A 13,689-nucleotide genomic window follows, 5' to 3' on the forward strand; every position below is an offset into this window, starting at 1 on the left:
AAAAGTTGGACCTACTTTCGACTATGTTTTACGAACAACAAGGTGGTTCCTGCACGCAAGAGATAAGCGATATGTTTATGAGAAAATTTTCCAACGTTTTTTCTAAAGAGACCTTTAACCCGTACCAAATCTCTCAGGCGGCTCTTAATGTTCCCATGTCGAGCCAATACTTGAATTCAATCAATATCGACGCTGCAATCCTTCACACTCTGCAGTTGTCTTGAAGAGATGTTCAAGTGCAATAGTAATCCCCTTATGCCAACTGTTTCAACTATCACTCACGACCGGAGTCTTTCCCGTTATGTGGAAATCTTCCTACATGTTTCCATTTCACAAAAAAACTACAAGGATCAGCCCCATTGGGTTGTTCGAGCCGTTGATGTGGAACAAGGCAACCAAAATTTCCAATGATTGACATTTTCAATTAATCGTCACACTTTTGAATCCGCAAATGCACAAGAGTCTGCTTAGATTGATCCTTACTAGGAACCAACACCGAACACGCGAACCCAGAATATAGACTCTGTTGTGATTTGTATTTGTTTTGTAGCCGACGTAATTACTTCCATAGCCCAAATGTATACAATTAAATGCTGGTACATGCTTGCGATACGAATATCGATATTTAAGCTTCTCTTCACCAAGCATGTGTTCAAGTTTTGTATGCAAGCCGTTATTTTTATAGCGTTTCTCTACCATTACTACCATTTTGCAATTTCGGCTGAAGCGATAACATATTTCTCAATATCAATCGAGTTCATCTTATATAAATTAGAAATAAGTCTTAAACACTCAAAATTTACCCTGGGGTTGTTGTCAATTTCTCTTTTTTTTTTCATCCAATCTTGCATGACACAAGATCAGAGCATACCAATAAAAGCTTCAAATCGTTTATGGCACTTTTTGTCTTGCTGTGTAGCAACAACCTACCTCTAGCAAGCTATGCATAAGACTGAAACGTTAGCTATAATTTCGCTTCCATTTGAAGATTCGCGTGCTTCCAACAGCTTTGCTTTTGCTTCGATTGACCAATCAGAGCGCTGCTTTCCCTTTGATATATCGCTTACTCCTTCAAAACCGTCGACTATGGCAGGGAAATCCAGTATGCCGGAGATTTTTTGCAGCCAAAATAGGACACTGCTAGCTATTAATCAACATTTCAATGATTTAAAATTCGAAATACATGGCTATGAACATTCAAATCAATACGTAGAAATATTTCCAATCAAATGGTGACATAATATTAATAATTGATACAAAATTGACTGAACTGTAATTGTTCAAAACCTGACCACATTTCTACGTGTATTTCTCTTGAGTTTCTAGTTTGCACCGCTATATAGAAAACAAAAATGTGTTCCACATTAAAAGGAGACAAAAAGAACATTGACAATTATCGTGGTATTACTGCCCTAAGCGTCATGTCTAAATTGTTTGAATTAGTTGTTCTAAAGCCAATTTTCGACCCCTGTGAACAATACATCGCGGAAACTCAACACGGATATCACGATCGCCAAACAGGATAGGCTGGGTTGCGGTTCCAGTATTCTTCGATGGATGCAATCCTATCTCTACAATCGACGGCTGGCGGTTAAAATCAATGACAGCCTATCGCATTAGTTCTTTGCTTTTTCCGGCATACCTCAAGGAAGCCATCTCGGCCCACTGATTTTCCTCCTATATTTCAACAATGTAAATCACTCACTAGATGGCCCACGACTATCTTTTGCTGATGACTTAAAGTTATACCAAGTAATCAAGAGTGCAGAGGATGCTTCATCCCTTCAGCGTCAACTGATCATTTTTTCAAGATGGTGCGAGATCAACCGTATGACTCTGAATGTTAGCAAATGCTCTATTATCACGTTCACTCGTAAGAAAGACCCTTTGCGGTTTGATTATTGCCTCCATGATGCAGCGATTGAAAGAGTCACTTGTGTCAAGGATCTTGGAGTTTATCTAGACGAACAAATGAATTACAAGCAGCATATTGGTTACATAGTTACGAAGGCTTCTCGTTGCTTGGGATTTGTTATGAGAACTGCTAAGCGCTTCACAGATATATACTGATTGAAGTTGCTCTACTGCTCATTTGTTCGCTCAACACTCGAATACTGCTCGGTGATATGGAACCCTCACTACGTCAATGGTGTTTTCAGAATCGAGTCAATTCAACGACGTTTCGATCATTTAGATCTTCGCCAATTGCCCTGGAACAACCCCTTATCAGCTGCCGAGCTATGAAAGCCGTGGAATGCTTATCGGCCTCGATACTTTGCAAGTGGGCCATGATCTGTCCCGTGCAATGCTGATCGCCGATGTCTTGTCGAACAATATCGATTGCCCAGCACTTCTTAGTCAAATCAACATCAGTGTTCAGTTCAAACCGAACACCCTCTGAATTGAGATATCGACATATCGTGCACCTCAAAACCATCTAGTAACCTATAATACCTCCGATCGCGTTTTCGCGGTTAAATTCGCGTTAATAATTTTCCACCAAGTAACAGTAGCACAAACTCTTACGAAAGTGAACAAGCGCGCCTCCATTGAGTTGAAAATTTGAATCAGTGAAGTACCGCGATCCCCATCAGAATTAAATTCCCAGATTAAAAAATTACCTCTACCTCCATCGAAACGATAAATGTGTTCGACTTGTACGGGTACAAAACGAAGAACCCGGAATGCACAGTGCCCCATTAAGGTATACAAAGTTACAGTGGACAATCAAACCTTCTTGAAAGTGCGTGATCAGCTATGGGGGTAAATGAGCCTTCACCCCCGGGTGGACCACCTGGGAATCGTAGAAAAATACCAGACTGGCTCGACCCAAACAACAACCATGACTCCACCCAGGCGCTTATGCTGAGTTAACACGAAACCTAACCATGTCCGGTAATGACCAAACGGTCAATCTCAGAAAACTTCCCAGCAAGCCCTTCATGATCGCCACATCTATTGAATCTGCCCTAGGTAAGGAAGATTACAAACTTGTAGAAGCAGCAAAGGAAGCAAGGGGGGCACGATACGATTTAAAATTCAAACCGTCATAGAAGATGACTTTACTCAAACAATTTTCAAAGTACTACTTAAATTTATTCGTCATAATAATTCATCGTTATACAAAACATTTTGGGTTAGGCTGATTCCTGAATACCGTTAGGTCTTGGAAATGCCTTTAAGAATGACCAAAAAATCTGAAGTGGAAATAATTTCATGAAAACTAAAAAAATCGAAGAGTATTTATGATATGTATTTTTGTAGTTGGTATTATTACCCTGCATGTTATTTTGTCGTGAATACGACTTACTTTACTATGGGGCGCCTTTTCAAAATTTACCCTCTGAGAGAGTGATAAGTTTTTGATCGTGAATATCTTCTGTTGTATCTAATGAATCAACATAATTCTTGCAACATGCCATCGGAAATATGATCACAATTTTATGATAAAATTTTCAGTTGTGTGACATAATCTTAAATAGTTCAAAATTAAACTTTTCTTAAATGTTTGGTACAAACGAGTGTCAAAGAGGATAATTCATATGGCGCGTTTGCCTTTCTCGTATTTTGGAAGCTCATAGCTCAGTGATCTGTAGAAGGATTTATATAATCTAACTACCAATAGAATCGAAAATTTTCAACTTGAACGTGTATTGCAACACCATTGAAGTTTTTCAATAGTATACTATTGAAAAACCTGTTTGATTTAACCCATGACAGCACCAGCCAATCAGAACGCGAGATGTCTGCATCTATACAAGAGCATCCATATAAAAGTTGAGTGCTTCATTTTTCCTACCATTTGCTGAGCATCTGTTCCCGAAACAAGACACACGAGAGCAACATCGTGGACCTGTCGTCTCACTGTTTCCCGTTCTGCGTACAGGAAAGGAATTCTGAAAGGCAGCCCAAAATTCCAGCAAATTCAAATAGCACTTTTAAGTGCTAAAAATAATCATAAAGAATTAGTTGAATTTTATCGCTTTCCTACCATTTTCCGAGCAACTGTTGCCGAAACAAGGCACACACGAGAAGTTAAATTAATTTGCACCGTCACCAACACATTCAATTACGAACGGCAATGCGAAAGAGGAAGTGATGATGTTGAATACATCTTTATACTAGTACACAAATATGCCGTGCGAAAGAGTTGCCACGTACAGATCAATATGTATTTTTTTTTGTCGTGAATTCTTTAGTATGGGGCGCTTTTTGATCATGATATCTAACACATTCAATTACGACAGGACAGTAACGCTGTCTCGCAATACGAAACAGAAAATTTTGATTTAGAAACATCTTTATACTAGTATACTTTATACAAATTATTAGAACAAATGTTTTCACTTGATTTGCGCATTATACTTTCTAGGCGTATCAGAACTGGCTAAATTTAAAGCAATCCTAAATATTTCTTTATCACAGTTATGTGGTCGTCTTGAAAAGGACGGGGTTTTCAACTCCTCGTCGTTACGGATGGACAGCTGCAGATGGCGAGGGATGATTTTCGTTTTCTTGTTGTCGCGGGCAGCATTACCAGCCAATCCCAACACTTCGGCAGCCAAGTACTCCATCACTGTCGCCAGATAGACCGGTGCACCGGCACCGACACGCTCTGCGTAGTTTCCCTTCCGGAGCAGACGATGGAGATTTTGCCAACTGGGAACTGCAGACCAGCACGGTTCGAGCGGGACTTTGCCTTGCCCTTAATTGTTCCTCCTGTGTGCGTGTTTCCGCGTGAAAATTCCACAAGATGCTGTTAACCGTTAGACAGCCAGTTCAATATTACTGACTGCCGCTCTACTAACTCTCTCTTTTATATCGTCTCACTGTTTCCCGTTCTGTGAAGGGGAGGTCCGTACACCGCTACCAGTATAAATTGAAATGTGATGTGAGAAATAGCGTCATTTGAGTTAAAGCAGCTACTCTGTACGTACGAGACACCGTCAGAACGATGGCATCGTAAACAGGTAGAAAAGCAGATTTGTACCGTCACTAACACATTAAATTACGAACGGCAATGCGAAAGCGAATGTTGAACACATTTTTATACTAGTATGGGACCGTGTAAAAATATGCCATGCGAAGCAGGGTTGCCATATAAACAGGTTAATCTCTTTTATTATTATTATTATTATTATGATTATTATTATTATTTTTATTATTATTATTATTATTATTATTATTATTACTATCATTATTATTATTAGAATAACTCTTGCATACCGAAGATCGTCGATACATTTCAGACCAGCCCATTGCAATTGTCTCGTACTGAAATTTCGAGAAGAATCAGATATCTTCGAACTTTGTAGCATCAATAAAAATAAACTACAAATTTTTTTTCGTATTCACGACATCCAGTTATGTCTCTGACATTACCCACCCACCTTTTTTTAATTTGAATATTCACTAATCGTCGCTAGCTCAAAATACTGCTACAATAAATTTACTATCTCTCCATTTTTATTGTACACAGGTTGGAAGACTATGAACAAAACGGATCTGAAACAAAAATAACACTTCCAGATGATGATGAGGGATACGAAGACCAAGATACTCAAGGTACGCTTTATTTCCGCAACATTATTACATCAGTGTTAAAAGACTGAATGGAAGAATCGGTTCGGTTCATGTTGAATTATAAACTTCTATTATGTACTATAGAATACTTCTTCTGTGTTGAATCGCACTTCGTTTGTACACTGTGACTTATTCACCTTACTAAAACCTGTTTAAATCCATCTAATCAGTTCGGGTTTACATCTCATCCAAGTCAGTCGATAAAACAAAACCGCTTACGTTAGGGACAGAAGAAACCAAGTACAGTATTGTGTAGTGAACAATAGATCTCGAAAATGAGTGAACCAAACGAACAAAAGCTACTGTCGGTACGAAAGGATACAATTATTGTTGACTTCAGACAGTGCAAAATTCGACCTTCGATACAAAAACTTGAAGGTTTGCTTAAGGAGCAAATGCATCTTGACATTAGACGTGTGCATTTACTTCAATGCAATAAGACCAATAATGTTGTTTATATCCAGTTCTCTAAAGAGTTGGATGCAATTCAATTCGCTAAAGACAATAATAATGTGCACTATGCGGAGTATGAAAATATCAAGTACAACATTCCAGTATATATGGAAGATAGTGCTATAGAAGTGCGTGTGCATGATCTTCCCTCAAGCGTCATTGATCCCTATATTCGCGCAACTATGTCCCAATACGGAGAGATTCTCTCTATCAAAAAGAAAAATGGAAGAATTTTTTCCCCGGTATTCTAAATGGCGTACGTTTGTTACGCATGCGCTTGAAGAGATCTATACCTTCTTATGTGACATTCGGTCAGGATACAAGAATACCGTGCAAATCACTTGTTACCTATGACAATCAGATGGCCACATGTCAATATTGCCAAAAAGCTGTTCACTACGGTAAACCAGGTGATAAACCGGACAAGGAAACAACTATACCAATGGACAACGGTTCTTCCTTCACATCAATCCCAAGCAACCCCAGTACACCTGTGACAGTCACCAACAACAGGGAATAATACCCTTCAACGAAACCATCCAACGTAACCCCTATAGAACAAAGTACACCAGCTGCAGTTAACAGCTTACCATCCAACCAACCAGCAACTGCAAACAATGTACAGCAAGGCGCATCTACAGCAACTAGCAACGAAATCAACAACAATACCACGGCAACGGATGACGAGACGAACCACGAACAAACTGCCCCTCAATCCTCGCAGGAGGAAAATGGAAGCTCCTCTCCTCCTAGAAAAAGGGTGACAACGAGATCCAATACAAGAATATATTTATCTAAAAACTCAGCTAAATCGGCCACGTAAAGCTTGTACGCAAATAGGCCTGAATAAAATATCTTTTAAATAAAAAAAAAGTCCACCTAATCATGTAATGACGCCTCTCTCATATTTTCTGTATTATTCAACGGTGTCGTTAGGTGCATGTTGGTAAAATAGGCAAATGCATAACATAAATCATAGGCATAGGATTTTTAAACGACGAACGCTACGATAAATCTTTGCATAAGAACCAAGCCCAGTTGAAATATGATGGAGAATAAGCCAGCTGCATTCCAAGTAGGCGCTTTTGGAGCCATTTCTTTATGTATGTTAGTTGATCGTCCCGGTGCAGCGCTCCGCTTTTCACATGATCAAATTGATTTCCCAATCATGTATTTCTTGGGCAAACTTTCTTTCCATATTCTGCTTTTTTAACGTCTTCTTAGATATCAAACTTATGGCAAGCAGGAAACAACATAAGTTCCGAAAGTCTGGGTTCACCTATGTATCGTCATACAAAATGAGTCAATGCGGTTTTGTCAATACCAGGGTGTAGAGCTTCCGTGCACGTGATTTTTTCGCCGTATTGCGATTCGGTGCATTTTGACTGCATTTTTCGCCACATCTTTTAACGAACTGTTTGAATTCTTCTTGAAAGCTTGAACTACCCACATGAAATTCTTTTCATTATAGAGAGACCCAGCTTTCTGCGGATGGCACGAAAAGATAGTGAGTGATCCGATTGTAAAACTATTACTGTCACTAACACAATACACTGAGGTCTATTTTTAATGCGGTTTTTTAATGTGGTTTTTTTATGCGACTTTTATATGCGAAGTTTCAGAGTTATGCGGTTTTTTATGCGAATTTTCAGAGTTATGCGGTTTTTCATACGGCACTCAAACTCGCATAAAAAAAGACTTCAATACATTATAGACTTATATACATTATATACATTATATACTGAACCCCTAAATGTTCAAATTATATGGCGACCAGTAGTCGGTCATCCCTTGTTTTCGCACGAATGTCAGAAAGGATATGGAAAGCAGTGTAATATCCTTGAACGATTACATAAATTGTGTGAAATTTGCGTCTACTTAGCGGTTCAAATTGAAAGCGGAAATGGCGGTTCAGTTTGAACTGCTTTAAGCACTGATGAGCCGAAAGAAAAACGCGGAGAAATTGAAACGAAATATGTACTGCATAAACCAAAAACCCCTAAATCATTGCCGTTTCAACCTTCCGAGCGAACGGACGTTCTTTTGTTAACTGCGAAACGCTGAAAACCAGTTCCGTGTGTGATAAAGCGATCGTACAATCGAAATTGTACCGTTATTGTATAATAGACAATTGTGCTCGTTCCTCTGAGAGGTTTTTTACACATAATACAATAGTGCAGTGGATAGACTTTGAATAGTGAACATTTTGTATTGCTTCCGGCCGAGCGGTGGCGGAAGAGGAATAACGAAGAGGATGTTTCTTTCAGTTCTATACGGAGTAATACTCTTCAATTCGGTTTCTCTTTTATGTCATTGTATTGATTCACCCATGTACTTGAGTTTAATATCACGAATTTCACTTTTTTTGAGTTTCAATTTTTTCTGTGCTTTTCACTTAACAGCTACTTAGTCTCAATAGTGCAGGATTAGGCTGTTTTAGGAATCCTACAATCTAACAAAAAGTCACTAACGATTGTTAATAAGGCTAACACTTCACGCAGTCTCACTAAGCTCGGCATATCATTAGGTCTATGCACATATGAACGTATGTCCTACTACAGTACAGTACTCCACTAGTTTGTAAATCTATTCACAACACTTCATGGTGATCTCAAACACTACACATGAAACTGTTAAATCTCTATTCATTACAGCAATCTTTCACTCAATTCTTTAGATGCCTTCCGAAAACATTATTTCTTACTTGATTTTGAGGTCACTTGATACTCGAACCTCACAATGCGCACTATGCATACTCCTACGGCTTACTGTATTACACTCCGAACTAGACTAACCCGAATACTCGAAGCAAAAATTTCTTAATCTGTCTACGGGTCGACTCCCGAGACTCACGCCTGTCTACCGCACTCTGTAAAACTGAACTCCTCTTAACTTGTCTACGGGCCGACGCCCGAGACTAACGGATATTTTCCGCGCACTCTGAGACTTAACTGTTTTCTAACTCTTCCCAACTAGGGGTTTTTAAGCTCCTAACATTTACTTTCGAGTGAAGCCCGAAGATTTTAGTACAAGCCGAGCTTGTGATTTCAAGTAGAAAGTTCATCCGACTTTCTCCCGAAGTTCTATCGAAAGCCGAGACCACCGTCACTATGCTAGAGGCAGTGACCTGTGTCCGTGAAAATAACTTTGTTTTTTTTTTGCTCGTCGCGTTTACGCTGACATGAAGGCTTGCCTGAAAGGTGACGAGTTTTTCCTTCACGACTAGGTTGCTGTTCTTGCAATGTCATTATACCTTCATGGCTCCCTATTTTATTCACAATACTAACATGTTCGAAGGAAAATTTGCTAAGGGCGCTGCATGCCCCCTTACTTACTGAGCTTGATGTTACCTGAAGGGTAAACAACAAGTCGGATGCGTTGGTTTATAACATTAAAGTTTGTAGCTGGGTCACAAATTTCCGTATTTACAATTGCCAATTGGTTTACTTTTCGTTGTTGGTTATACGTTAGTTAAATTTCCTAACCTTACGATGGTCCGTGTGTGTGTGTTCTCCTCTGACGCCATCCTGCTCCATGGTATGCTTCTATTGTTGCTTTATCTGTGGGAGTGATCGAACGGTTGCTAGTCTCGGACTCTGGGTTCCGTGTCGTTCTCGTTCCTAATAGCTCGTTCTTCTGTGTTGGTGATACGTAGTAGGGCTTCTCATTGCTTATGAACTCGCTTCATTGGGCATAGTTGAAAATTGACCGTTGACTCCTTTGCATTTTGGACATCATTGGGATTACTGTCAGTAGTAATATTGGTATTCTGTATTGTTGCTTCTCATCCTGGCTTCTCGTTTGGTACAATGTGTTGAGGCTCCTAGCAACTTTTATGCATTGCATTTGATTTCGTGGTTATCTTCTCCGTAGTGTATTTTTAAACAACCAACTGTTTAATTTGTTTCACGTATTAATAAGCTTTGATTTTCCAATAATTGTTTATGGTATTCAGCTGAGCTTTGACGATGCTCACTGAATAAATTATAGCGTAGCAGTTTGTAACGCTGTTGCATACCCGCGCAAGTCATCTTTAACTGTGTTGACTGCATTTACTTCCTTCTTGTTTTGTTATCATTTGTACTTGTTGATGTAGCAATTTGTAACGTTGCCATTATTTTGGTTTGTTATTACGTCTTCCATGCTAAATTTTTCCGCAATTTTTTTTTTTGGCCTCGATTTTTCAGCTCTGCTGTTCTTCCTTCTGACGTCTTGGTGATTCCCCGGTTCCCTTTGTCTTCAACTTGCCACCGCATCCGATCACACCCTCTCGTTCTCTTAGGTAGCTTGGCTAAGCTACTGACATCCTTCCTTCTGCGACGACTATTTTCGGGCACACACACAGTTCGGGACTCCAAAAAAAAACTTTTATTCGTTTTGTATGATTCTGTGCTTTTAGTGTAAACATTTTTCTATTCTATGCTTGTTATTATTTTTATAAACGTCTTACGTGATCTATTGTCTATTCTGTGATTGTTATTATTTGTATATATATTTTTTTTTCTCTTAATAATCGCATTGTGCATCATATTCTCTCATATTTTTTTCGTTGTCGTAACTTTGTGCATCGTATTTTTTTTTCATTATCATATTTCTTCTTTCTGTTTACTTATATATATTTTTTTTTTGTTGAGGTACCTTTAACCTGTAGATACAGGTCGACAACCCGTCTGTCGACAATACGTCTGTCTGTGGATATAAAATTGTTATTAAAGTTGCGGCATGCGAATGCTTGTTGCAGGTTATAATGAATCTTTTCTAAACCTGTTTTTTTTCTAAATTTTTCCCGCAACTAGCTTCTATACCGTGTTCATTTTAATGGTGTCTTACCATCCTTGCTTGCGTAGCTTCAGAAGCCGTCCTTTCATCTGGTCGGTTGTGTAGTGCTCATGCCGCAGCTTCTCTCCCCCACTACTTGAGCTGGTTCTTTCGGCACGTGTTCCTGTTTTTCCTGTCAAAAAATAAACTCGAATCTGGGTTTTAATATTTTTCCAATAATAACGGTAACCCATAAAGTATTAAAATATTATTAGTTTGTTAGTGGCAGAGTTTTCATGTATATGTATTTTTGTAATCCCCCATGAATTCTTTGGTATATAATATTTTAATTATTTGTTGTATCTTACTTTCATTGTGTTTTCGTAACTTTTACATGTCCATATTGTCGTATCTGTATTTTATTGACATTTTGATTTGAGTGCGTAATTTGCACTTAAGAAATCCTCAATTCATTCATATTGTATGCATCTTTAATTTTTTTCATTCCGGGGTCGCGATCCCCTTGTCCACATACACTTGATCACTCATACTAGTATCATTGCATAAATGCATACATTATATAGAAATTATTTGCTGGCCAGCGTCGTTTTGATAGTCTGTTCGCATGTGTCTTATCCTTTTCTTGTCGTATCAGTCATATTTCATCACTATTTTATTTATTTTTTTATTCGAAGTATTCTTTTAGTATATTTCCAGTGTTAGTTTTATGCTATTAAATGCTAAACCATTTTATTTCACCATAGAAATTCTCCTTATTTATAACATTGTTTCCGTATTCTATACCATTATGTTTACCTCCCTTGTGTAATGTACTCTTCATTTTTTCTAAACGCATTGTAACTTTTCCCAAGTTCATTTTAATTTGTAGCATTATAGCTTCCTCCCAAGAACAAATTTTCCTCACATCTATAATCTTCCTCTTGAATTTAACTTTTTTTTTTCTTATGACCAGCACGGTATTGCTGTGTATGACATGATTCCCATGTTTAAAATATATTTGAATTTTTTTTTTGGTTGACTCATCTAGGATCATTAGAATCCCATATTTTCCCATGGTTTATTTCCACTTTGTATTACTTCAACTATATGTTTGAATTTCTTTTAGTATACCATCTCTTTTTTTTTCTTCATATGTTTTCCCCCCATTATATATCTTCTTTGACAATTTAACCTACTGCCTTATTGTCCCTCTGATGTATCTTTATCCTCATCAGATTATAATCATCAGTTTCACCATATTTTTCTTTCTTCATATGGTGCCCTTTTGTTTCGTTGTGTTCGTTTCATTGCATAAGTAAAATTTTATTTCTTATTGACCCCCTTTTATTACCCTGTTAACAGTTTTAATATCCTTCTGCTCGCATTCATGTTTTTTTTTCCTTATATTTTTAATATTATTCCATTTTCTTTAGTTTTTCGATGAAACTCTTAATACAATATGTTTATTTTTGTGTATCACTTTGTATACATTTTGAATCTTTTTATTCCTTTTTTAATGTCTCTTTGATACCCTTTTTTCTTGGTATTCGGTGCTAACGTTCGGTTCCTCAATCCGTATACTTTTTCAATCGGTTATTGTGAACCTTTTCTAGTCTATTTCCATTCTTTATAGTTGTTGTTTGCTCACTAGGAAGAGCAACTACTTCATACGGTCCTCTCCAAAGTGATTGCAATTTTTGTCCTGCGCCTGTGGGATTGGCTTTTACTAACACTAAGTCTCCCCACATTGGCTGCCATTCGTTGGAGTTTTTATCATATAATTCTTTGCGCTTGTGTTTAGACGCAATTAGATTCTCCCGGGCTTGATGGTGAAGTCGTTTAAATGTAGATCGCATTTCATTGACGTAGTCCTCATAGTAGAGACCATCATTATCGTATTTGTAGACGGAGTTTGGGATGTTCGCCCGTCTTCCGTATAATAATTCAAACGGTGTATAACCCGTTGAGGAATTTACAGTGGTATTATATTCGAAACTGAAGAATGGGAGTAATTGATCCCATGTTTTCGGTTCGTTACCTACGTATTGTCTTAAATAGGTTTTTAGTTCCCTATTCGATCGTTCCACCAAGTTTGCTTGTGGATGATATGTACTCGTAGTAATTTTTTTAATTTTTAAAATTTTACATACATTTTTCATAAGAGAACTAACGAAATTGGTTCCATTATCGGTTACCAATTCGGCGGGTGTTCCATATTTACAAATATAATTATTCACGAAAGTTTGCGCGACCGTGGCACTCTCTTGATTTTCCATCGGTGCTACAATTAGATATCTAGTCAGATCGTCTTGCATCACAAGTCCGTATCTGTTCCCCCATTCTGACTCGGGTAAAACCACTATGTCCATATACAATTTCTCGAACGGTTCGGACGATGTCGTGGTAATTCTCATTGGAATTTTGTTCGCTCGACCGATTTTGTTTTTCTGGCACGAGCTACATTGTTTAACATAATTTTCGATATCCTTCCGCATATTAGTCCAATGGAATAGTGGACTCATTCTTTTCAACATCCGTTTTCTTCCAACATGTCCGCCTAGAGGAGCATCGTGGAATTCTTTCAATATAGTTTCGCGGTCTTTTTCTGGCACCCACATCCTATCCTTTTCAGGTGCGTATAGTGTAAAAATTTTATCAAATTTCTCGGCAATAAATCTCAACACATTTGCCTCAGGGGTTTTCTGCATGTTTCGAAAAGAGATAATTTGCAAGTTCTTTGCATTTTTCATGTCTTCAGGGCAGTTAGTGAATGCATCTACTAACCCATCTATTAGAATTCTTGTATCGGTTATTGATCTACTCGAGCCATTTAGAACCAATCCCCATATTTTACGATCTGGGATTGAAAATACTCTTCCATTTAGATAGTCTTTT

The 13,689-nt window shown here is 38.0% G+C and overlaps 1 protein-coding gene across 7 annotated transcripts in view; it reads left to right on the forward strand.

Moving 5' to 3' along the window:
- LOC131438683 (muscle calcium channel subunit alpha-1) overlaps nt 1–13,689 on the forward strand; it is a 1,458,253-nt gene that overhangs the window by 546,651 nt on the left and 897,913 nt on the right. For all 7 annotated transcript variants that reach the window (XR_009230968.1, XM_058608861.1, XM_058608862.1 and 4 more), the window contains exon 12: nt 5,480–5,565. Coding sequence is in view for 6 of the 7 variants with exons in the window: in XM_058608861.1 (XP_058464844.1) it covers nt 5,480–5,565 (86 nt within the window). In the remaining variant the exon portion in view is untranslated. The remainder of the gene's footprint in view (nt 1–5,479; nt 5,566–13,689) is intronic.

This window comes from Malaya genurostris, chromosome 3 (genome assembly GCF_030247185.1).
Source record: "Malaya genurostris strain Urasoe2022 chromosome 3, Malgen_1.1, whole genome shotgun sequence".
In the NCBI taxonomy this organism is placed as follows: Eukaryota; Metazoa; Arthropoda; class Insecta; order Diptera; family Culicidae; genus Malaya; species Malaya genurostris.